The 26,887-nt window shown below is 37.8% G+C and overlaps 1 protein-coding gene across 3 annotated transcripts in view; it reads right to left on the reverse strand.

Annotated features, from left to right (window-relative positions):
* The window catches only part of LMBR1 (limb development membrane protein 1), a 68,543-nt gene that overhangs the window by 13,890 nt on the left and 27,766 nt on the right, over nt 1–26,887 (reverse strand). For 2 of the 3 annotated variants that reach the window (XM_054647725.2, XM_054647734.2), the window contains 9 exons: nt 12,368–12,494; nt 12,088–12,156; nt 9,623–9,687; nt 8,347–8,419; nt 2,813–2,893; nt 1,942–2,018; nt 1,630–1,707; nt 1,075–1,148; nt 755–845 (listed from right to left, as the gene is read on the reverse strand). In XM_054647725.2, coding sequence (XP_054503700.1) covers nt 755–845; nt 1,075–1,148; nt 1,630–1,707; nt 1,942–2,018; nt 2,813–2,893; nt 8,347–8,419; nt 9,623–9,687; nt 12,088–12,156; nt 12,368–12,494 — 735 coding nt within the window. Of the gene's footprint in view, nt 1–754; nt 846–1,074; nt 1,149–1,629; nt 1,708–1,941; nt 2,019–2,812; nt 2,894–8,346; nt 8,420–9,622; nt 9,688–12,087; nt 12,157–12,367; nt 12,495–22,580; nt 22,648–26,887 lie in introns of those variants that run through there. The other variant, XM_054647757.2, reaches the window with a different exon arrangement.

Consider the following 26,887-nt stretch of genomic DNA (forward strand, 5'->3'; position numbering starts at 1 on the left):
TCAATAGGAAATATTAAGAACATTCCAACTCTCTACTATTTATTCCTCTAATCATTCTGTGTGTATACCCACTTTCTCACTTCCAACAATTTGTAGTAAAAGTATCTTAATCCATTACTTAAATAAAAAAACAATGAAACATATTGAAAAAATAATTAAATTCAACATCTGTTCCTTGGTTACTGATCAATTCCCCGTGTCAGCTGGGGGAATATTTTGCCAAAAACCTAGGCATGTTCCTCCCAATTAGGTAACAGCATTGGTTATGCTAAAGCCAGTGCTAAATTGTAGAAAGTCAAATTAGCTTCAGATTGCAAAATGTTGCTGAATAGTTGTCCTCAGTCTTAGTTTCATTATTCAAATTTGAATTACTTTGTCTGTATTACTTCTAGCAACCACGTTGTTCAGATCTCAAACAAGCTCCCTGAAGTACAGTTAACACAATCAAAGTTACTCATTAGCAATAAGTTCCCTTTGAAGGAAGTTCTTTCACTTGCTTTTCTATAGCCAGTTAACAAGCTCTGCCATTCCTGGCTTTTTACAAGTGAATGGATGCCATCCAAACTAAACAGAGCACATCCTTTTTCCCACTCATTCAGCATTTTGACAATCTTCCAGTTTGTGTTTACGCAGCTTACAAACAAATACTGATCACTGCAAATGAGCCATTCAGGACAATTACTAAGAGAGTCAGTTTGTCTTGGGTGGCAAGAAAGACAGGAGGGGGCCATGTCCATCCCAGATTGTACCTCACCTTTGTCATAGTTGTGTCATCCTTCCTGGGAGTAAAATTCTCAAAAAAACGAAGACTGTAGAAGCCGACGACAGAAGATACCATAAGATAGCTGTGAGAATCAAGGAAAAAAGGAACCTCCAAGGAATGCAAGTTTCACTCAAGTTCTCAGCAGTCTCCTAAAAGTCTTAAGAACTAAAGAAAAAAGAAACAAAAACAAGTGTTTGAGAAGGACTGACCTACCTTTCTTCCTTCCAGGCTAGTGTCTTAGTGTATTATCAGTGTCCCAGAAAACTAGACAGAATACTTGTTAACAGACAGAATTCTTTCAGAAAGGATACAAAATCAAAATGATTTCAAGTGCTGCTCCCACAAAGCCAAAGGTGGATAAGGAGGCATTTCCTATTCCAGGTCCCTACAAGGAAAAAGATACTTTGCATAATTAAATAACATACATGCAACAGTTCATAAAGTTCACTTCTACCAAGAACACAACACGTAACATCTTATATGCAATACAGCCTTTTCTCAATTCAGTGTTTCAGGGGGGTTCTGATGTCCCACTCTCCAAGTGCCCCCACCTCATGCAATGGCACCAGCAGCTTTCAAACTGCACTGAAATGTATTGCAAAGACAGAACTGCAAACTCCAGATTACTGATCTGCTGTAGTGCATCACTGTATCTACATGAAACTTCTGCACTATTTTAGTAAGAACTCACTGCAACATGACATGTAATAAATGTTTGTGTGGGCACAGGAATGAAACCTAGAAACAAAGTCAAGGTCAAGACTCATTCGTTTCCATGTTATTAAAGCAAAGCTCTCACTTGCACTTCTGCAAGGCCTCCAAAGCTTTATTAAAATTATAGAAATTTTAAGAGAAGATTACTTTACCCCTGATCCCTTTGGCATTGCAGTCTCATCAACCAACAGGTAAAGAATGTTGAGAGCGACTAAAAGAACTGAAAAGGACTATAAAAAAGAGGAAATAGTCTTGTTATTGAAAAGTATTCCACATTTTTAAAGTCTTCACATTTATCCTCACTAGACTCCATAATGTCAAGTTTTTGTTAAATGGTCAAGAAAAGAGTATCAAGATGGTTGCTTAAACAATCTTCACTCAAAAAATTTAAAACTATTCCCTCAAATAACCAAAGAACTCTTTATACTTTTTGCTGGGAAAAAAAAATAAAAGAAAATTCTTACTGTCTCAGTCAGGAGCAATATCATGACAGCTGGATAAACTAAATTCCTTTCCCAAGCAGAAGCTTTTTTCCTCCGTTCTGTTCAGAAGTGAAAAAACATAAGCTTAATACCATAGATCACTTTAGAATAAAACAAGTAAGAATCATTCAGCTACCCATAAGCTCACTATTAATATAAGTAACAACAGTATCCTGATCTGGAACAAACATCAACCAGTTCATAAGAACATCCACCCTGTACAGCTCCACGAAGCAATGGCACAAATATGAAACCTCTCTAGAGAAAGGCTGGGGAGACAGAGACAAGCAGATTTTTCCAAGAGGCATGTTTCCCCTTAACCTTTTTGTTCCCCTAGCACAGCAGTTCCACAAAGTTTAAAATCTGCTGAATTTACAAATACACTGTTTACATGTATATTTTAGCATGACCTAAAGGGACAGAACAGAATTTTAGATATTTAAATAGTATTTTCCTCTTGTAAGGCAGGAAAGACAGAATTAACTTGAGTGGACATCATTAGCATGTGCAAGAAAAGAAAACACTGTTTGAATTTTACAGAAATAATTCAAACACAAAAAGGAAAGTAATGTCATCGATTAGCCCAAATACTCATAAGCATATTATATATGAAAATCTCCATGCAAAGAAGTGTTACAATTTCTCTAAAGTAACATTAGAAGAAAGATCCAAATCAGACTCCTTACTTAATTTTTTTTGTTGGAGGGATGCGATGATTTCATGTAAAATATTTGCAAATGCACAAAGTTAAGGACAAACTGGAATCAATCAAGCAACTGCTCCAAACTAAACACAGCACCTCAAAGTCATTTAGTAAACTATAATCTACATGAAACTCTAGAAAGTTCATTACCAAGATTTGTTTTCTTGCTTCTCACTTTTTCAAGCTCACGTTCCAGCTCTACCGTCTGGTATTCCACTGTGGAAGATACACCTTTTAAAACAAAAGACATGATTTTCTTTTGGATGCAACTGCAAGGCACACAGTGACAATTTGGATTCAGGAAGCATCACATTAAGCACTTGTGACTTTAAACTGCAGATGTTTCTTTGAGACTCTTCAAATACTTCTCAAAAACAGCAGAGTCTACCCAGAAGATTTCAGCACAGAGGTTTCAGCATCATCTCCTGTGATCCCAGCCTGTTTGCTGATGCTGAACTTTCACACAAGTCCAATAACCAGCCATAGTGTGACAGACAGGATGTCTCAAATGCCTCATTCTTAAATCCCTATATGATTCTGGTATGAAGATTAAAAGAATCCCCAGATGCCCTTCAGGATCATTATAATTTAGCAAAAGTGGCCTTTGCCTTTAAGGTGGCCAGCACTCCAGATTCAGCTTCTGCCCCTCCCTCCCTCCCTTTCCTCAGTAAGCTCCACACTCAGTAAGTTTCCACACTGCTAACACCTGCTTGCTGATGGATCTTGTGCTCATACCAGCTTGCCTGCTCTGTCCCTCCATGCTTTCCAGCTCACAACATACATGTGTCACTGTTGTTGTGCAACATCTCATACTTTCTCCTGTACATCAGCTTAGCCCTGACAGCCATAATATTAATCCCTTTCCTCCTACTAATTTTCTGCCTAAAAGTTGCTTATCAACTTTTCTTCCTATCCTTATGCAGCCTTGGGAAACCCAGCCCATTTTCTCTCTCCATCCTTTTCCTCTTCAATCTTCCATTCTCTTCCAACCACTCCTCTTTTCCAGTGCAAGCACAATGGGGTTTCCCTCCTTGATGCCAGTTCCTCTACAAACCCTGCACAGTGTTCAAGCACTGACACAGCTCTGCAATGCTGACTAGGATCTACTGTTTCAGTTCCCATGCCATTATTTCTGCTTTAGCTTTCACTCTCTGCAATCACAACCTGGAAATATTCTGCCTGGGATAAGTTAGAAACACTCTTCACTCCCCTTTGTTCAGAAGTAAAAGGGATGAAAGTGGGGCAATCTCACTTGAAAATAAGTTAAGGGCTCATACTTTCCCTGTCTATTCCAGGCCAATTTCACTCTGCAATAACACACCATGGCAGTGACAGTTCAAGGTCTTAAACGCAAAGTCCTCTCTGTTGTTGTTTTGCTGATTTACATTCACATCCTTCACCTGCTGGCCATTCCCTACCCTCAGCCCCACCTCTGGCCATGGGCTAACCTGCAAGAGCACCATGCTCCATGGACTTTTTTTAAACAGTGTGTAATAAATTTATATGAGATTAATATTCTTATCCAGGCTTTTATCTGATATCTTGATCACTTGCCTACAAAATCTAAACAGCACTCAGGCTGCTGGCACAGCAACACTACTTTGTAGTCCAGTCTCATTACTTCCTTATTTTCTGTTGTCTCCCCATCCATCCAGCAACCTCAATACAAGAAAAAAGGTGACTCTTCTTATTGCAGGCTATGAAATACTTATTTGTTCAATGCAGTCAAATCACCAATGAAACATCCAACTGTTTAAAATTTTAAATGTTTAATTGAATTAACTGAATGTTTCTTTCACACACATTTTTGCATCCAACAAGTAACTTCTGTGTTTTCTCTAAAAATTTATCTTGAATATCAGTGAAATAATGAGTATGGGATAATATTTACAGGGCTTCATATATATGAATATCTCTAATCTCAGGACTATTCAGTAAGACCTACAGACTCTGTTCCATTACAACATCTTATCAGTTGAAGTGCCTAAAATACAAATGTCAGTTCCACTTCTCAGTGTTTTTTAAAAAATTAATCATAAAACACGGGTTTTCAGAAAAAGTCTTTAAAAAACCCGAGCTAATTATCACTATAAAAATAAGCTTTTGTAATGATGCATTCCCCCCCCAAAAAAAGTCTAAAACATCTGTTTTATGGAATGACTAATTATCATTAGGTGGGAAAAAGAATAGCAATAGAGCTCAGTGGGAAAAGAACTTTCATGGAAGCGGCTGGACAAGAAGGAAAACTCAAGTCAGCATCTGATGTTTTCTTCTTTTCTGTAACTGATTTAGGAGTCTCTGAGAAAAAGCTCAGTTCAATATATATCTATGTTTTTTTCTCCCCTCAACATAAAAATCCAGAGTTCAAAACACTGATTTCATGGGAGTCCATCCAATAAATCAGCATCATCACAGAAGGTCCCTAAGACACAGGTCAGTAGAAAGTCTGAATCATATCTAAGTGCTGTTGTAGTTCCTCCTTAAAAAACAGTTGCAAACAACAGGTTGCTATACAAAAGGATATTTTATGAGAGAGGCAAGGTTTCAGATCAGTCAAAAGAGTATTTGGAAAGGATGCAGCTAAATTCTTAAAAGCTCTCTAACATTAGCTTTATTTCAAACACGCACAAAGTTCAATGTCAGCGCTGTCTAGCCAATAAATCAAATTGGTAGACGAGACTTGTTTGGACTAGCAATGAAAAGTTAGAAGGGATTCTCCAAGAAAGCCACAAAGCAGCTCATTTAAGGTCAATTTAACGGTATTATTCTGTTTTTCTTCCAGCCCCGACATAAGATTTCAGTACCTCAAAGGAAATTGTAAGAGTATCTATTTGCATTCCCCCAAGGTGATTGGCAGTTCACCACCAATTAGTTCAAAATTACACTGTTACTAGTGTGCAATAAAAACAACACCTTTCATCTTTCTTACATAGGTAAGGATACCTTCAGAGCCAATAACTTTGATCAAGTAAGTATTTTTGATCCTACCCCACCCGTCTCTTTGGATTCAGGAAAACTAATAGCTGAAGGCAACTTTTTTCTTTTAATATAAAAAAGTCCCAGCTTTATTTTTCAACTGTAGGAGTGATGTGGGTACTGAAATATAATACACTGGAAACAAACATTTTCCCAAAGCCCAGTATCTCTTCAATAGATAAAAATACTAGGGTAGATAACACAATCAAACTTTCCCCTCCCTCCTCCTCCGATTTTCAGTTAGACACTGCAGACACCTGAGGAGGAAGAAAATTAGTTCCCACAAAGAAGATCTACAGTTTCACAGATAGATTTATTTTCAAATATGAAAAGCTTTACAATCATCAAGTATCACTTAAGCCTTTGCTCTGGTCCTCTTCATTTTAATCAAAATTCAACTCTTTAGTTATACATATAAATAAAGTATTTAATTTCAGAGCACTTTACTGGAAACCTGCCCAGCAAGGTTACTTAAGCACCATGGATTCCACCACCAACATGGTGGAAGAGTTGCAACAGCCATGGCAGAGGAAGTGTGTAGCTGAATATATCCACTGTGATACAGCAACAATGACAATCTATGTGCTAAAACACAGATTATGGCCTCTAACATCACAGACACCTTTTACTGATGTAATTAGCACCACTCCCACTCCTGCACACTTTCTAAAATGCAATAAACATGGTAAACATGACCCTTCATAGTTCTGGCAATAATGATGTCAATGCTTCTGGCATAATTTGTATGTATTAGAAAGACTTCTGGAAGAGAAGATGAAGGTTTCCTTGCTCACCATAATGAGAACTGTGCTTAAATTTGCTAAAGTAACTAGTACAAAAATCCTGCAAAGTATCTTCCTGCACACATAACATCTTGTCCCACCTACATGCTATATTCAAGTTTAAATTTTCATTTACTTTTCGTCTTAAATCCATTAATTTTCTCTGTACACCAACCTAGGGATTTTCAAGCATTCCTTTTGGGGGTGTCCATGCCATTCCTTCAGCACTGGAAACAGAGGGGATCCAGTTCCTCTCCTGTCTCATTTAAGCCCCATGTCTTTCAGTGCTCAAGAGCAGGCTGGTGAGTGCTCCATGGAATATGGGTGGGCTGCAGTTCCACTTCTCACTGAATACCAAGGCATGTGCTGAAAGCAAATCCAGTCTCTTGGCACACATCCTAAATCCATACCCAGCTAGTAGGCACCTACAAGCAGCCTAGGTCCACTCCACAAGTCATATCAATCTGCAATATAAGCAACTCTTGAGAGACTTCTGCAAGAAAAAGAGCAGCCAAGCATCACCTAAATAATCCCATTCCCCATCTGAACACTACTTCCAATAGATTCCTGAATAACTACTGGGTCATTGCTCTGTGTTGTACACAAGTAGAATCACCATGACAACATAAAATATTCAGTAACAAATATTTTACAGTTCCCAGCTAACATCAAACACACAGAATGATTATCATCACCCATCACAGCTTCAAAGACACTCACTGCCTGCACCTTCTTGTGTGCCTGTGTGTAAATGCACACATGGTGTGTCACTATAAACACCTGAAAAGGTGAATGTTACTTTTAAACTGAAGTTATGACTGATTTCAGCACAAAAGTCGCTATTCCTCCACAAATTTTAAGCCCTGGAATAAAGATGATCACCATGATCTTCCATGTACTTCCCCTGACCAAGCAACTTTGGAAGGAGACTTAATGAGACCTCAGAGCAGGAAAGCTTAAGATATATGACAGAAGACTGAAAAGCAGGAGAGAAAAAACAGGAAATTTTAAAAATTAAGGCTAAAATAAGTCATCATGACACATACATTGTTATGCTGTCTTACATGAAAATTCCTTGGTTCTCAAAACTGCAGTAACTGCATAAATTATGGATGGATGGCTTATCCATGCAGTTAAAAGCAAGTCAGAATATTTGTACAACATGATTTCCAGGTACACAGAACCAATAAATTTTCCATAAGTGGTGCCTGCCTGTTGTAACACTCCTTTCCATTCGAAGTCAAAACTTCATACTTTACTTCATGTTTTTAAACAATCCATAACAAAAACGCCTTATTAAGAAATGCAAAATTTTAAGACTAAATACAGTAAGTCTAAAATCATTCTTGTAATTATTAATTTTCATTACTTATTAATAGAATATTTTTATTTATTGAATTCACCAAATAACTCCTAGAATATAATGGCGTGCTCTGATTTTTAATGGATTTTACCTAAGATTTTAAATAACAATCAACCAAAACACAAAAAATCCTCCAAATTAAAAACAAAAACTCATATTGCAGGAAGTCAAGCCTCTTGCTAAGCTTGCTAGCAATCAACTTGTAAGTTCATTGTCCTTCAAACAAGGCTGAAATAGACTCATTTTCCAATCCAAGCTATGTTGCACTAAGGGTGGTGGGTCTGGACAACAACTCAGTTGCTCTCTCAGGCTCAGAGCAATTCCCACATTAGAGAGCTGATGAACAATTCAAAAACAAAACCAAAGCAAACCACACATACACAAGAACCAATCTTGGAAAACCTGGTGAGGAAATGTACCCCTGTAACACTTGTAACAGGCTAAGATGTTGAAATTTTCTGTTTTGACAGAGGAGGCTGATCAACAGCGAGATTCCTGACCAGAACCACTCTACTCTAAACACTGTATCTGAAGCAGTGCCATTACAGGTATAGCATACATACCATTAAGTTTCCTCTGAATTGCTTCTTCCTCTAAAGTGATGATATACATCTGCTCATCTAGGTCTTCCAGGATCTGTATTTGCAAACAGAAACATGAACTGAGTATCAGAGGCACCTGTTTTCCTGACTGCATTCACATAATCAGATTCACTTTGCTCCTGTAACCTGTACTTCAAATATACAGTCTACAACTTTACAATAGTGACACAAATAAGAACTTCACAGAATATTATTCCATTCTGTTACACAATTGTATCTTTACTGTAAGCAAAGTTAAAGTTTTGATTTTGAGTTAAGGCTTTTATGTTCAGTTTCAATCTAAAGAGACAGAACAGTATGTCTGACTACATTCAAACCATATCAAACCACACCCAATTTAAACAAAAATAACTAAAGATTTTGAAAAATTGTACTAAAAAGCAGCTTTTCACATAAGCCAGTATTTCATGAAAATATAAATTGCTGTTGGAAGCTAAAAACCAAATAAATGAAGTCAGTCTATCTCAGCTACCAGGTGCTTTGAGACTAAAGATAAAAATAGTAGGTATTTTCTTTGTATTTCCAGGGTTGAACCAACTAATGAAAAGGAAAACAAGATCCAAGTGCACCCAAATTTTTGTAACTACTAAGTAGGACATGTGACACTGAAGTCACTAAAGCACTTCTATGTGGTACAAACTTCTCCCTTCCCTCACAGCATTCAGACCATGAATCAAAGAGGATCTGTGTGTAACAAGCTCTTAAAGATGACAACTACCCACATTTCACACATCTCTGTGTACCCCAGGTACCCTTCTTGTTATCCAGACTTTGTGTTCTTTGCTACTGAACTCAGAATATGCCCACGCTTTTCAGGCACTGGTAAAACACAGCAGGAAACACTGGTAAATAAATAATATTACTAGCATCGACAGAAATTGAAAAATCAGAGAAAGTCTCTATTATTATAAGAAAAGCTTTGGGGAAAAAGCAGGCTTTTGTGCTATATGAAAAATGTGAGATGAGTACATAAATAGTGGTTCTAGAAACTGATGAACTGAAGAGTTCTGTAGAAGTATTCTAGATGAAAGTACCCAAATACCATTCCACCTTCTCACAGGTAGCACAGGAGGGCAGACTTGGGGAGCACAGGAGGACAGATTTGGGGAGCACAGGAGGACAGACTTGGGGAGCACAGGAGGACAGATTTGGGGAGCACAGGAGGACAGACTTGGGGAGCACAGGAGGGCAGACTTGGGGAGCACAGGAGGACAGACTTGACCTGGGGAGCACTTACCGTCGGCTTCACCAGCAACTGACCCATTACTGTAAACATCCTCGAGAGCCCCACTGGTGTGCACACTGCAAGGGAAGGAAGAGTATGCAAAACATCATTTGTAAGTCAAAGACCAGGTGTTTTTATTTGGATGCTAAGTGTGCTATTCCACATATCACCATTTTTTGGTTTAGAAAATAACTGCAAGAGCTTAAAGCTCCAACATTGCACTTTCAAGTACATTGCACGCACATGAATTTTGATCAAGACAAGCATCTCTCCCCTCCAAGAGCTTAACTGTGACTTTTTGTCAACAAGGAACTCCATATAATTGGAGATCTTAAACTTGCTCAACTAATTAATTATTTATTCAAAGCATGTGGCACCAGAGGCTATGTCTTCACCAGTAAATTCAGCAGTGCCACAATGCATTCCTGGGCTTTAGACTGGATTGCCTACACCAGTGAGTTGTTAGAACTACTCCTGGCATGATTTGCCCTGGGCCAGTTAACACTTGCCCAAATGGTTCTCAGTGCTCATCTAGAGTTCAAGCAGCCCAGGAACCTTTTTCATGAGCCAAAGCTGCACAGACATCTCCCAACTGCAATATCAGACATCTGCCAACTGCAATATCCTGAATGGAGTGACATTGGTTGGCCACAGCACTGGAGAACATCTCAGGCACATTTCATCTTTTAGCACAGGTGTAGCGGCAAGGCCAAGAGAACCTGAAGATGCTTTGGTCTCCCTGAAAGTGATCCCTCAACTTCCATTGAGAGTAGGCTCAGCTACCAGACTTTAGACTATTTTCTGTGAAATAACAACAGGCCCTTTCTGATCCTAGCCTGTGATGGTTTTCAGGAATGATGCATGTCTGCTTCTTGGGAGAAAGGCTTAATCATGATAATAAAAAATTATAACAGTTTAGGGAAAACTGCCTTCAAATACTGAAATACATCAGAGAGGAAAGAATTTATAACAATATGGATGAGCATGTACATACATCTATAGTTTCCATTATAATAAAACACTGTTGCCAAAAAAAGTAGACAAGATGTTATTGTGGGAATTGAATTTATTTTTATTAACTAGTGTTTCACCGTAGCTACTGTGTATTACAGAAAAATACAAGAGTATTGAAAAATCTAACTTAAGCTTGTCTGCCTTTACTGCAAAAGAATCCTGCAGGAAAAGGAGAAAAGACAAATGACATGATGCTCCAAATCACCACTGCAATGGGCTTTACTCAAACACTGCTTCAGCAATTAAACCAGCTGAAGATCTAAAGCTCTACCCCAGCAGCTGCCCCACTGCTGTAAACTGCCCTTTCAGCTACACAGCTCTAACAGCTTGGAGGGCCTTCACCTCAGTGGTTTGCTGAAGTTACACATTTCCAAAACCTAGCATTTAGTCACAATAATTTCAGTGAACTGGTTTACAACAGCCCCAGAACTCAGCAGGCTGAGTTTTCAGCTCTGCTGAAGCAAACTGCAGGGCAGATTTGAAGTTTTGTAAACCAGCTTCCAATTAAAGTGTTCAGCACCTCTGTGAATGCCACTCTGGAACAGTCTGCACAAGATGTTGAGAATCCCATTGTTTATTCCTCCCACCTTCCTCCAAAGGGCATTTGAGAACCTGTACATACAGAGAATCTAAGGAGACTCACTGAGGTCTCTTTAATAGATCTGTTTAAAGGATATCACAAATTATGATTCCCCACCCTTTCTCCACAGTGACAGCCCCATGTAAGCTTTGAATCTGTCAAGCTTGGAGAAGAGATGAAGCCATAGGAATCTAGAAAGGGAGATCTGTTCCTCTCAGCAACTTTCTAGAAATTATTCAAGGAGGGGGCTGAGATTCTAGGTGGGATCTGGAGCCTTCCATCATGTTTCTTATTCTCCTGAACATGGATGACTGAACTCTGGCTAGGAGCAGTCAGTGTAAAGTTGGGGTTTTACTGCATTTGTTTCAGATGCAATTGTGTAACTGACCTGCAGGCTGGCCAGAGCCCAGCTGAGTGATTATGAAAGCTGGCTGCACTGTCTTCCAACTCCCGCCTATACAGCAACATTTTCAATTACAAAAGGAAGAATGGTAGTTTACTGAATATAGGACAAAATGTTCCAAAATAATTTTCTCACCATACTACCGGCCTCCTGCAGACATTTCATTTAAAAATTGTGCTTTTCTTTGCAGAATAGAGTGCCTGTTTTTCAACTACCTGCTTTAACAAGTTATTAGTCAAAATTGGGTGAGTTGGAAAGTTTCTCAAAAATTGAAAATCTAAGGTACCATTTATTTAAACTTCAGAACTCAAGCCTAACAAATTCACACCTATATTTAAATTTAATCAGAAAAAGAAAATCCCACTCAACTTTCACAATTAATAAGTTTCATTTAACCATAAAAAAAATTGAACACAATATACAAAAAAATCCCCCACCATAACACCATTCATCTTTTGGAATAATGAGGAAAACACTTACACAGAAGTAACAAGCATCCCATCAGTGATATACAGGAATATAAATATGGGAGGTAGAATTCCCAGAGGTCTGTAAAAAAAACATTGAGCACAGGTTTAGCTAATTACCAAGAGGCTACTTATGTCACAGAATTTAACATCAAAATGGTGCTGACTGAATGAAGACACCTCCTTCACAACCTGTGCAATACTCACATAGCACATACTAGAAATACATTTAACTGGAAACCTGCATTTCTGTATTTACAATCAATCTGGGTGAAGGTTTTTGCATTCCATACCATATAAAGACTCCATACTGGCAGCATCATTGTCTATGAGTGCTGAAGCCACCCATACGATTCCAAGGATAAGCAGTGCAAGAAGAATGAGCATTACAAGGGTTTCCAAAATCCGTGCTCTGATGCCCTATGGACAGAAGAGGGGAGAGGGAGGAAAAAAAAACACAGCCAAGAAGTTTGAATCAGGTATTTTCAAACCTTTTTAAAATTGCAAGTAAATAGCAGATCCTTCTTCCTAAATACATACTCACATTTTATCACAGACAAAAGCATAACATGTAATGCACATTTAAAAGGTAGTGCATAAAAAAGGAAGTACTTATGGCTTTATAGTGCCCAGATTGCATTTTTCCCCTTAAACCCATAGAAAAACGTTTTAAATTGCATATGCCTTACAGTTCTCATTAATCTCATTATTCCATAAAGTACTCTTTATACCATATGATTTTGTTCGAGCATTTTTAAAAGATGGATTACTTTTCTAATACTTTCAGCAAAGAAAGTGGATTAGCAAATTTTTATCTATGATTCCAATCAAGGGAATGGAAAGCCAATTATGGCAAATAGCCAAATGGGCCGGCAAGCATTAAACCCCGCGCAGGTACAATGCAGCAATTCCCCCGAAATCGCTGAGCAGCCGTCAGTCTGCGGAGCCCTCCAGCGCTCGGCTGTGGAACTGCGGCTCCCGCACGGCTCCCGCCCTGCCCCGGCCCCGCCGGGCACACGCAGGGCTCACCGCTGAAAAAGGGAACAGCGCTCCGACAGCTGATGCTACATTCGCTAATATATACAATATAATATTTTATATATATATATACACACATATATATATATTATATATAATATAACAACCAAAAAATAACACCAAATAACACCAAAAAATCAGATTTACTTTTTACTGGTATCACTAAGTTAACTAATTTTGAGCGATAGAGTGTTTGGGATGCTTTCTTCATGCATCCATGCCATTAAGGAACCATCAGACTGATATTTAAATAACAATTTTACTTCTTTCTTTCTTTCTTTCTTTGCCAATATACATCTCCATGAGCAAATCCAACTTGTTTTTCATACAGGTTCACCCCACCTTGGGGATATTTCATTGCAAAGACTACTTGATAGTTAAAAGCAGAAAATTTGTTTTACTTTATTATTTTTTCTATTTTTATCACATCTTCCCTCGCTGCTTAACTAGGGGGTTACTTAAGGGTAATCTTTATATGAAATTTACCCTAAAAATGATGCTCCCTACATAATCTCTGCATCCAACCATGAACGAGGACCCCAGGCATCCTAACCATGAGCACTGATCTCTTGTAGCACACCAGTTCCTCTCCTCCACCAGTTCTCTGCAGAACAGGAAGATTACCACTGACAACTCTCTCCATTCTGCTCAGGGCAGAAGAATTTTTATATTGCACAGCACACACACAGACTAGGATTCACACTCATTTAAATACACTGAAATCATAATACTTTAAAGAACTTTGGTGAAGTGATAAATAGAAATATTCTGCCAGAGACACTAATGAATACTTGGTAATGGTCCAGGATAAAAAAGAAATTAAGACACTTAAAGCACATAGGTAAATACTTAATCTCAATTAGGCACCCATAAGACTGTGCCCTATGAAAACATTAATGTTCCAGGCACATTAGTTCATACTACATACATTAGAGTACTTGCCAAATAGCTGCTATTTGAAAGGAATGAAAGGTACAGAATTTTCCCCCTGTGCACATGGAGAAAACCTCTGGAGAATCACAGAATGATTGAGGTTGGCAAGGACCTTCAGAGGTCACCTGGTCTACCCCCAGCTCAAGCAGGAATCTTTTGAGTTGGCCCAGGAATCTTTTGAGTTCCTCCAAGCTTGGGGACTCCAAAACCTCTCTGGACAACCTCTGGCTTCATTTTCAGTAAGACAAGCTGCCCCCTGGAGTACTTCTACTTTAAGGCAGTCAAATTTTCATCTGACATTTATTTTTCATTGACCAAATAATGCTGGGATCCTGATTAAGTTAGAGGAGTTAAAAAAGGAGTCATAAAATACACAAAATACACAAAATATAATTAAGCTCAACATTATAAAATTAAGTGGACAATGGAAATGCATCTTAAGGTTGTGGGCTTTCATACACCCCCTGCTGTACACTAAGAATACTGCTATGACTTCAGGTTACATCTCTGTGCATGAGGGGGAAAGGGTGGGAAAGAAATAAGGGAAGTAAGAAGGGAAGAAATAAGGGAAGTAAGAAAACCTGGAAAAATACATTCCTTTTGAAAAAATCTTGTCTAAACAAAGCCTACTATTAGAAAGACTATTCACCACTCTAAAATCAGAAAATTTGAATCTGTAACCAGGACACATTTTCATGAATGGAAACAGATGAAGTAATATAAAGCATGGTTGGTTCTTCAAACATTCCCTGAAGATATCAGAGGAAAAAAGAAAAAAATGAAGAGTAACATGAACAGAGGGAAGGGGCTCAGAAAGTAGCCTCACTTTTGTACACACTGGGGTTATTCATACTCTCCAGGGACATGCGGAGAAGAGGGAAGGCTGTGTGCTCCAAGAGGGACAAAGACATGACCTGGACCACACAGAACAAAATGATAAAACTAATGCATGCTGAAAAGAAAGGTGGAAGTGCTGGAAAGAATCTGATCTTTGGTCTTCAGTTCATACATCAACTTCTCTGCATGTCAATAAAGGAGAGGGACACATTCCCAAACAGACTCAGGATCAGAGTTTAGAAGGATGAACACCTGCCAGTTTGAAGGAAGGCAGTACTTCTCCTTCTCAACAGTGATTTTGCTTTTAGTAGCTCTACACTTTAATGCCTTTTTCCATGAAGGTATCTAGAATAAAGCATCAACTGTCATTGCACTACAAGCCCATAACAACATCTCTGGTAACAGCTGAACAGGAAAACAAAATACACCCAACACCTTACAAATTCTTCCAGCTGAGTTTCAGATTATCCATAAAGCAAAAGCCACTCCTGCAAGTCAATGCCCTGTGTGGTTCCCTGCTGTCCCTAAGCAGAAGTCTGACACCTTACAGGCTGACTGACACATTAAAGGAGTCTCTTGTGGAAGATGAAAAAAAATATGATAAACAAAAACTTTTGGAAGCAAATTACTCTAATCCAATAGAAACTGTAATTTAGCTATTTATCAAGAAAATTGGGGGAAAAAACTGATAGATTATACCCTTCAACCCCCCCCAACTTCTTTTTTTTAAACTTCAAAGTTTCACAGCTTATGAGTCCACACAGCTCACCTACACTTTCACTCACAGCATATTTTCAAAATCCACCCAGTTCTTTAACATGAGCACTTAACCAAGTGAAGTATTTTATTAAAGGAAAGATATTTAACATATCAATCCCAGCAGACTGCAACTTGCCAGGAGCTCTGTAATATCTGTCATCTTCTCTCTGCACTAATGGGGGAGTGGAAAAAAAAAGAGCATTTGAAGCTCTCAAGGCCTGCCTACAAATAAAAGCTGTCCTACAGACACATTCTAAGGATCTTGTGGTTTGTACAACCTGACTCTCAGACTTCTAATTCTTTAAAATTCAATTGTCAAGACGATCAGAAGTTTTTATAGCTTAATCCTGAGCTACTTATGCTGCCTGGAGCACCAGGCCTAAGGGTTCATGTTTCCAGGAAAGCCTAATTTTAGCAGGAAAGGTTTTAATTATTTTAGAAGTGTCCTGACAAATTTTTAATTGCTACTCTGTACTATCAAAATCTTACCATGTTTCTTTTCCATTATGATTAACACAGATAAATCATCCCAGATGACTAATAGCCAAAAGATATTAAAAAACAGCATATGGCCAAAAAAGGTAATTCTTCATCTGAAAAACCCAATGAAGTACAAATGGCAACAACAGTCCTGAAGGAATAACAGATGTCATACAAGCAGCTCAGCATAATTACCAAGCAAACCACCTCTCCCTGCAGTACATTTGTGTTGAGGGATGACTATTATGCCACTTATAACACATTAAGCCTTTTCCTGATATATGTGCCAACACATAACACCTAGAGACTGGTTTTACTTTAGAAGACAACATGTGTGGTGATAGATCCTTACAGCTTTTCAATAAGGAAAAGGAAAATTTCTTGATAATGGAGACAAAGTGTTTGGGGTTTTTTTTCCCCATTTAAAATTCTGGAACTACTTTGAATTATACAAATGTAACAACACGAGATGCTTTGCCATTAATCTGGCACCAGTAACAAGTGAAGACCTTGCTCTGCACACTGGTTGTCCTCCAGGTTCAGGCCTCTCACACAACCAGCAGGGCACAGGGATCTCTCCTGACTCACAAGGACAGTGCAAGAAACCTCCTGCCTGCTCCTCTCTCCATTGAGAGCCACATGGAAAGCTCTGGAAAGTTTAAAAGGAAATCTCTGACAACTGCCATTCTAGTAGTGCTAAGACATGCACCATATTCCAGGAGAGACACTGTGGAAGGTAATGTGGCACAATCTGGGCCAGAAAATCGTAAGTTGCTATTTTCTAGGAAAGAATTATTAAATAAATGAAAGCAATCAAGCCATTTGTTGCTGATTTTTTGCTCTGTCAGTTGTGAGGAGAAACACAATCATTATTCTTCAGAAATTTAAGCATAGTTTTTAATGCTGTCCAATGCTATATGGATTCTAACATATACATCCAGGTATTTACCAAAAATTCTGTTGTTTTAATGCTGATGAATGATCAGAAAACCTTTCAGTATTTTATCATCTCTTTTTGCAAGAGGCAAAATTCCTGGTAAAGTGAAAGAACTACAGCCCCATCCTTATTTTAAGAAAAAGCATTTCTTTGTTGGAACATTACCTATTACCTGACGATAGAGATTTGATGAACATATTATTAGCTCCTATAAAATTGACATTCTTGGATCTACATTGCTAATGCAGGACATGGAATGGCTTTTATTAATTCCACATTTTAACCAAGTTGCAAACTGCAGGGGAAAAAAAAAACACCCTATCATCAATGAAATAAAAATTACACGTTACACACAAAACCAGAGAGTGCTAACTAAGTTTCTATGGTGCTGAATATGTGAACACAGTTCTTCTTGGACATCTTGACCTCTTGCAAGGTAGGTAAACATCACTTTTTACACCATGCCCTGACCCATGGGGAAAGCCTGGGAAACATTTCTGCAATCATGGCACATTTAAAGTACACACGACGCCCATTGTTCTCACGTGACAGAAAGGAGCCTTAGTAACCTCAAGATTTGTTCAGTGAGGGGCTGATGGCAACAAACACACATGATAACATCTGCAGGAGAAGTGGAGGCACTACAAAAAGGGAGGATTACACTGGGTATGAGTTTGGGGATGTTATATATTAACTCCAATTACATTTTTAGCATGTGACACCCCCTCTTTCTCAATTTGTTAGCATTAGTGAAGAGATGAGATGTCAAGCATTTCACCCTTTTCTATGGTTTGACACCAGACTTGGAGCAACCCTTGCTGTGACCTATTCAAGGCAGTCCACAAACAAGTTTTTAACAAGTAAAGGAGAACAATTTTGCATCAGACAACGTTAAACACATCCTACATTTAGCACACTGATATTTAGTCAAGGGGTCACTACCTCCCGAGACTACACAAATTACTAAGTCAAAAACAGATGCTGTAGTTTTAGGAAAACTCAGTTAATTTTAAAAATGTAGCTGGTAATGACTCAGAACCTTCATGAAGGAAGCTAAGAAATTTTAATCAAGAACTAATACATTCCAGGCATCAGATTCAAGTAGGGGAAAAAGAAAACCAACATTTCCTTGCCCATACAGGAATCAAATACTTCAGACTGTAACTACCACTGACTGTGTCTTCCCCCACACCACCTCCTCCCTCACAGAATCTTCACAGCCTACAGGGATTTTAAGATTAAAATGAGCACTTTTCATCACAATTTTAAAGCTTATATTTCTTTTCTACACAATACAAACATGAAAAAATCAGTCATAAAACATTCCAAGCAACTTTCAGCTGATTTTTCTGTTAGTATCCTTTCTCAAATGGTTTCACAGTTGTTACCATGCTGTCAATGGAGCAGCCAAAATACTGAACTTTATCAAACTTAACAGCCATACTGGATAAGTAACAAAATCCAGAAAAATTAAAGTTTTGTTGGAAAAAAAACCAAAATTATTTCTTTGGGTACTAGCTAAAGACATGTAACAATCAGCATTAGAGTTATGCCTGCCAAGTTGGAAGTGAAGGACCAAAAATCCCTCAAGTACAGCTCAAGAAAAAGATATCTTTACTTAATAGCCTGGGGAGGAGGCCACCTATTCAGGATCCAGTACACTCCCTGCAGTGACTCCTCTGCCAAAAAAACTTATGCTCCCTTCTCTAGTGTCTCAGAGGAACATCCAAACCACAATGTTATAGCATAGTTTGGGGTCCATACCCATCAAATGTTCCTGTTGACACCACTGCACACAAATAACTCAGTGAAATAACCTAAAAACCAAGGACTCCTTGCAGATCTTAGTCCTTGGGACCAGAATAAAAAACAGTTCTTCCTCACTTTTTTCCCTATTTAATTATCCAATGCAAGATGGACTCCAGTGAGAATGATAAGGTGGGATTAATTCATTGCCTAGCAGTTAAGGCACTGTTTCAAATACATGGACTGAAATCATTCAAGCAAAGAACTGGCTCTTCCACATTAGGCATCACTCCTGTAAATTTAACAGAGAAATGGTACATTTGAAGTATTATTCCTTATAAATTTTGTATCAGAATACATACTAGAATACAGAATACATACCAATTACTTAAAATGAGGAAAAGCTAAACAGAAGAGCAGCCAAAATGCAAGCAGACACTAACTGGAATAAAATAATCACAACCTACAGCTGTCAGATGCACATGACTACCCTGCTGCAGCTTGCCCTAAAAGGGACGGATGCAGACCTGTGAACATCCAACCCCAACCTTCTGGGGAGAAGGGAAATGAAAAATGAAAGGATAATCACAGTAAAATGGTCACTGTCTCAGTGTTACCCCTTTCTCCCACAAGTTTGCTCTGTTGTTCCATTCACTAGCCCAGCTCTCACTAATTAGCTCTGAGATGATCCACTCTCTCCACCTACCAAGTTTCCCAGAGTTTCCAATGCCACCTGCAACAACAACATGGGAGCTGTGGGATTTCTGACACTGTGAGTCTCCCTCTAATCACTTACTTTTGGATCAGAAAGAATCTTTCCTGCTAGACTGGCCTGATAGGAAGATAAATAGATGCTTTCCAACTTCTTTGTAGCTTGGCAGAGCACTAAGATAAGTAACATTAAGACTTGGAATTTGTGATTGTGTTTTGGCAGAATGAAACCCTGAAGACAGTTACGAAAAGCAAATGACATGTACAAGCACAAAGGTCACTTTTAATGTTCTAAAATAAATAAAGAAAACAAAAGTAAATCCCCTGAAGTCATGTCTATTACTAATGCCCTGAGAGGGTGAATAAGCCCAAGAAGAAAGGAACTTCTAGGAACTGGCCAAAGCACCAGAATGCTGAAGTTCCTGTTAATAAGCTGGGAAACTCTTGAAAAAGGTACAAAAAAATCAAAAGACAGGGATGGGAGAAAGTCTTTGGTTCTCCCTCCTCCCTTCCTTTGTAAATAAAATTGTTGTCTGCCTCACAGATTTTCACTAGAGATGTGTAAGCTCCTTCCTTGTCAGTGCAGAAAAAGCAATTCCTAATACAGAACCATCCATAATGTGAAGTAATTTTAGTAATACTGAATAAGTAATACAGACTACAGGTATTATATTATATTATTACTGAATAAGTAATTTAGACTACAGGTCTAAATATCACATCCTTATCAGTATCAAAAACCTACTGCCTTCAGAGAAGGAATGAAAAGTGGTGTCTGCCTAGTAAAGTTTCAGTTAATAAATGAAAACCCATTAGAAAAACATTTATTGACTTTCAGTGATTAAGACAATTATATTAAACCTTTAAACTATTAATATAAAATTCCCTGGAAATTTTCTTCTGTGAATTAAAATTATAGTAACTCTGTAAAGAATTTTAAATTTTATTATAAAGCAGCAAAAGTGCATAAATAGACTTAAAATAGAGACAAAGTTTTGCTTGTTCTGAACAGTCACTACTTGATGTCAATGGAGACTCAAATGAAGACCCTGACTAATGTGGAAATATTTAAATATTCAAATCTTAATAAGACAGTCCTCATTCATAAACCAGCCACTTTTATAAAACAAATTATATCCTCCAACTAAAACTAACAGCATCAATTTAATGTTTCTGACCATTTACTGAAATAAATGAGATTGGGAAGATGTTCACATTGCCTCTTGAAGGCAGTGTGCCTCTCAGATATGTCAAACTCAGATATGCCAAATTCTTTGCCAGGGGTCTGAATCACAGCTATTTCAGGGATCTTGCATGTGTGAATAATTCCTTCCCAAAGGATGGCAAATTTTCCATGAAACATGTCAGTTTTTAATTAAATTGTTACATGAATTCTATTATAAACTGACAAGTAAAATAAAATTAAAAAAAATTGAAAAAATACATCTCTGGATTTTTAGATACACAGCTATCATCTACCACAAACAGAAAGGTCTATAGAGGGTATTAAGAATGCTCCATCCAAACAAAATTTAAAAGCTACTTATTTCTGCCTAAAAAGAAGTGTCTTAGGAAGAATATTTTAGAAGCCAGTGCTTCAGTTTACATCAGTGATAAAATAAGAGATTCAAGCTTAGCATTGGTAGCTGTACCATTTGAACACTTGACAAGTAGTAGAAGTATTTAACATGTTTAAACATGTTTTAACATTTTTGCTCATTCAGAACTCTAAGCTATCCTAAAACCAAATAAAATCTGCAAAAAACCCCCTCAATTTATCCACTAAGAGAGCAGCAGAGGAAAATATTCTCCTCTTATTCCATTTGCAGGCTTCCAGCTACGTGTTAAGGCTATTAGCAGAAACTGTGGAAATTCTACAAAGCACAAACTTGCTACATACAGCACAAACGTGCAAGTTTAGGGCAATGTAGGCGTGGGGAAAGCACAAAAGTTCAGCAATGCAGCCCATTCCTGCCTGGGGTGAGGTGGAACAACTAATGCTCCAGTGCTAGCTTCCAAAACTGAGTTGTTTTACAGATGCCTCTCCCTACTCACAATGTGTCACCTAATGCAGTTTCTCACAGCATGCTAGAGAAATCAGTCAGAAAACCACTTTTCAAAATAACACCCTTTTCTTTGTGCAGTATTTTTACCCCAATATTACTAACAACACTAGGCTCATCTTGCTGTTAGTGATACTGGGGTAAAAATACATCATCAGCTCAACTATCAATTTCCATACCTCAAATACATTAAAACACTGCCAGAACACAAACTAACCTGACACATTTTGATTTTCTATCTACATTACAGAATTGGACACAAAAAGTAATTTTAATCTCAGCTCCATTCACAGTTGGAGAAAGGCTGAAGCCCTGCTGAAGATAACGAAGCATCTTAGCAGTGAGGCAGCCAGTGCAGAAAAGCTGTACCAAATAAACTTTACCATCAGTTTATCTCCTGGGAGCCCACTTTTTTGTACCTTCCACTGAGGCCTCTTTAAACGAAGTACCGTCTAATTTATGGAAGCAACCAACTGACATTTAACTACTTCAATGAAACTGAGCACAAATCACATCTCATCACATCTTGATCCAATGTGTGCAACAACCAACATTCCCTTATTTCCCCCTCAGCTGTCCCCAGATACAGAACTGTTACTTATATTCAACAAACCACCAATCTCCTATGCTAATATTAAAAAAAGGGCAGATTTTTGCCTATAATGTCTCCAACTGACTTAAGGAAAAATTCTAATAAAAACCTGATAAAATATTTTTAATATGTACAAAACCAAATTCACATTAAGCCATTATTCCTCACCTAGCAAGTTTCTCTCTCCTGGCCATTGATTCTTGAATTTCTTTTTATCTCACTCTCAGTGAAACATGGTATGGCCTTAAGCTGACAAATACACGGATGTTATTTACCTGTCCTGCACAGCCTTTGATACTAAATGTCTAAATACAAACATTTAGGACAAAAAAAAAAACTGTGTTTTGAAGTCAAGATTTTGAAATACAAAAAAATAACACAACCATGATTCCCAACCTCTTTTGACTTACCTGTAGTAATTTCCATGCTCTTACAGCCATAGTGAAAGGACAGCAGACATCACTGCAGACATCACTTTCACAAAGGTATTTTCATTTTCACACTAATCTACAGTAGAGTTACAGATTCCAGTCACAAATTCACAAAAGTAGGCCAAACACTCACCAAACTCTAATTTGCTAATTTATATATACCTGTAAGGTAAGAATTTTTTTTTCCTCTGCAGAAGTGTAAGTGAAGGACTTGGTAGTGTGAAGCTGCAATTTTAAGATGTTTTCAGAGTTTAGTGTAACACTTGTCAATGTTACATGCTAACAAGTTATACTAAACCTTCTCACCTTCCCTCCCCAGCTGTTCTATAAGCTCTTCTCATTGTTAGTATTACATGGGGTTACCCTCTACATGACAAATTACAAACACATTCTACATTCAGCCATGCACAATCTGTTTCTGAGACTTTGGTGGAAGCAGCAACCACACAAAGGTTCAGGATAGGCACCATCCTTAATACAAGATTTACAGTTAAATACAGCCCTTAACTCTGCACCTTACATCCTACAGGTTATGTTATGGGCTTGTACAGTTGTCAGCTAAGTATACTTTTAATTAGAAGAAGGAAAACTATGATCAATCTTCTTGCCAAATCAAAATTCCAGAATCATCAGGATCTGCTTCTAAACAACAACAAACTCTAATAAATTTTAGGTCGTGTCATTTAAAGGGCTCCAGTTTAAAAACTGGACTTCATATCTGAACTTAACATGTTAACTTCTATCAAAAATACAAATGCAAGCAGCTGCCTTTGATGTGACTGATTAAACAACTTTTGTCTCTGGCATTACTAGTGGAATGAGTAAATGGGTTGTAATATAATGTACAATAATTCAGTTGCATACTAGTAAACATTTCATAGAGATCAGAGCACTAAAGTCTCAGTTCATGCTAAATGATTTTATAGACAAATAAATATGAGCTTAAATGCCAAATAAACATCCACTGTCATCAGGGCACCTCAAGACTACTTGGTGAGCCATACACACAGTGGCCTGTGGGTATTGCAGTCAAGGGTAGAAGTAAGCATAAAGCACAATCAAGTGCTGTTTGCAAAAAATGTTCAGGATTCTTGAATTCTCCAAATGCATTTTACAGAAAAATCAAGGCAAATTTTAAAAACTAATCTTAATTAGAGATAATTTCATATTGGAAAGAACTTCCAAGCCACTTTTCTAGTGTTTTGCAATACAAGAACAATTTCTTTCTATGGAAATTGCTTGAGATAAGTGAAAAAGTTTCTAAATGTAAATACTTCAAAACTAACTTTGAACATACTTCCTTGTCATCACACACTGTAAAATGCCTTTTACAGTAGTCTACACCTATAGTTGTACCAAAGTTCTACTGGTACAAACAGCAAAGCTGGGAGTACAGATTTTCTATAAGGAAAAAAAAAGAAATTAGAATTTGCATACCCACCAAGAAACAAAAAAGCAGCATGTTCACTTTTCACTGTATTTATTACTGTGTTTAGTTACTTGGAATTTGCACTTACAATGCACTGCAACAAAATACATCAGAAACTTAAGCTCAGTTCAGCCCTATTTTATAGTGCAATGACTAGGAAAAGTCATTGCTATTAATAAAGTGGATCAAATAAAATATTGGGGAGATGGAAGACATACACACTATGGTTGTTCAGCAAGGTAACAACAGAGTACAGCAAAAAAAGCAGTTTGAAAATTGTTAATAATAATATTTTTGCAAAGCTTCAACTTTCTCCCTCTCCCCAAATAAGTCATTTTACTTACAAAACATATTTTTAAAAGAGATGAAGGGAAGAAATCTGCCTTTAAAAGCAGAAACCCCTGCATTTCACTATTTTGTGAGGAACCTGTACCCCCGTGTTTTACTTGCATGGGTTAAGCTGCAGCTGCTGACACAGGCAGGGCTTTGCAGCCACAACAGCCAAATCTTTATACAGTAGCAAGCACAACACAATAAATGTTCTGAGCATGGGTCCAGCTCACCTGCCTTCAGCATATCAACAAACTGCTACATTTTTAAGTGGTGTTTTTATTAAAATAAACTGAGAATTTGGGAAGAGCCATCAAGGAAAAGGCAAGCAGATGGAGAGGCAAGCTGACACATAACAATAGCTGGTGAAATATTACTCTTATTTTCTGTAATAAACACCAAGATCAAAACATTACGCAAGTTAAATTTCCTTGAAAGGTTCCCAGCAGGAGTTTTCCTTTTTGTTGGTGCAGTACACGATTTCCTCTCACCCACAAAAAACATACCAAGAATGTGCATGTGCCACTAACACTAAGCAGCACTTCCTTAATCACTCATTTCCAACAATTTATGGATGATCAGTGGCAAAAACGAGCAAAAATAATGAAAGCATGCAATGAAAGCTCATTGAGACAAACCGGCTTGGACTTCCTACTCATTTCTGTGTCTCTTTAAGATGGGGGTCTGATACAAATTAGCCACTGGGAAAAAAGTCATCTGGTCATAAAATACAGTACAGGGTCACTTTTATGTAAGTTTGCCAAAAGGGACATAAACCAGGACAATTTCAAACTGTGACACAGGATAGAAGTATATTAAAAAAATCTTTGTTCCTCCTCCATTGTGCTGTCATGTTGCTCAGCTTTATAGACATTCTGAGCACCAGCTCTGGCCTCTTCGCTTCCACCTGGTCTACCTAATTAATTAAGCAAGGAAGTTACCTCAAATTTTTGTACTATTTGTTTTTATTATCATGCACTTCTTTTGATGTTCCAGGAGTTAACCTCTTAATCCACAGACTCTGTGTGTTGTGTTCTGAACATTTTGGGATGTCTGGATAATTTGGATAATTGGTCAGGATGTTGCTGTCGCTCATGTTAAACTTTATGCTATGACTACAAGTTCAAAGATCAGTATTAAGGTAATATACTTCATAAAGCCTTTTTAAAACTCTACACTTGTGATTATGCAATACCTAGTTTTTCCAGTTTCTCACAGTAGTAAATTGCACTATTTGTATTTTCTTAAAAGGAAATTACTCCAAAACATCCTTCTCTTTGTCAACTTCAAATAAATACAAATTTCCACTGAAATTACATCAAGAGAAAGGTCATATTTTAAAGGTCAAGAAAAGGTATGGCAATTATCTCCTCAAAAATGTTTGCCTCCTTCACACAGCAGCACACATGTAATTTTCTGTGTAGTCTGTTACCACACATGGAAACATCAGCACTGCGACCTACTCAACTGCAAATAGTACAATTTTTCTTTTTTGGAGGGAATGATAAAGAATGAGGTTAATTCTGACATTAAGAAACACTGCTGACAACTTTGTTTCATAACTACAATCTGAGCACATCAGCGACAAAGAACTAAAAGATTATCTAAACAAGAAACGTAACTTTATGCACAGTCTCTACAAAAGAAGACAAGAAGAACAGAGAAAGATGTAAAACAGTTTTTAATACTGATGCAAGAGATTAAAGTGATATCAGGTACACCAACAGCTCTGGCTAAGTTGCAATGTATTATGATTCAAAGTCTTGAAAAATCCAATCCACAACGTGCACACAAAAATGTGTGTGCATGCATTCACACATGACAGATACACAGAGACATACACATCTATACTTATGTATATTATACAGCTCCAGTATTGGCTGGATTACTATTATCATTATTATTATTATTATTGTCCTGGCATCAGAATTGTTCAATCCAGTCAATGGAAATGAACATGAGCAAAGAGCAGCATTTAAGCTCTTTAGAAGGGCATGGTCAGCCCCCTCAGGCCCAAAATGCCCTCTCTGAGTTCACACCGTGGATTTCATGAACAACTAGCAAAGAATCAGTCTGAACTCCAGTGCAGCACTGCATCCATCCATGGCCATCATTTATTTCATTTCCCAATTTCTCTCTTCTGCACAATGTGCAAGCCCTTGGTTGTTTCAAACTGTTGTCCTGGGGAAGCCAAGTGAGCCTCTAAAAGGGACCATGTGCCATTTAGCAAGTACACCAGCAGCCAGGGAAAATGGCCATGGGCAATTGGAAGATGGTTAATCTAGCCCATTCTGATTCAGAACAGTTAAGAGAGCAATGCTACCACTCAGGAACATGGAATGAAAAGTTATACAAAGCTCACAACAGTAATTTATGAGCTATCTGAAATATCAGAGCTTGCAAAAAAAAAAAAATCACATTACAGTCAATACACAAAATCAACTTTTATAGCACAGTCTGTGATAAACGAACAGATGGCTAAAACCTTCAGGAGTCAGACCCACACGTGATAATGACTAAAATTACT

Source organism: Agelaius phoeniceus, chromosome 1 (assembly GCF_051311805.1).
Source record: "Agelaius phoeniceus isolate bAgePho1 chromosome 1, bAgePho1.hap1, whole genome shotgun sequence".
Taxonomy (NCBI): Eukaryota; Metazoa; Chordata; class Aves; order Passeriformes; family Icteridae; genus Agelaius; species Agelaius phoeniceus.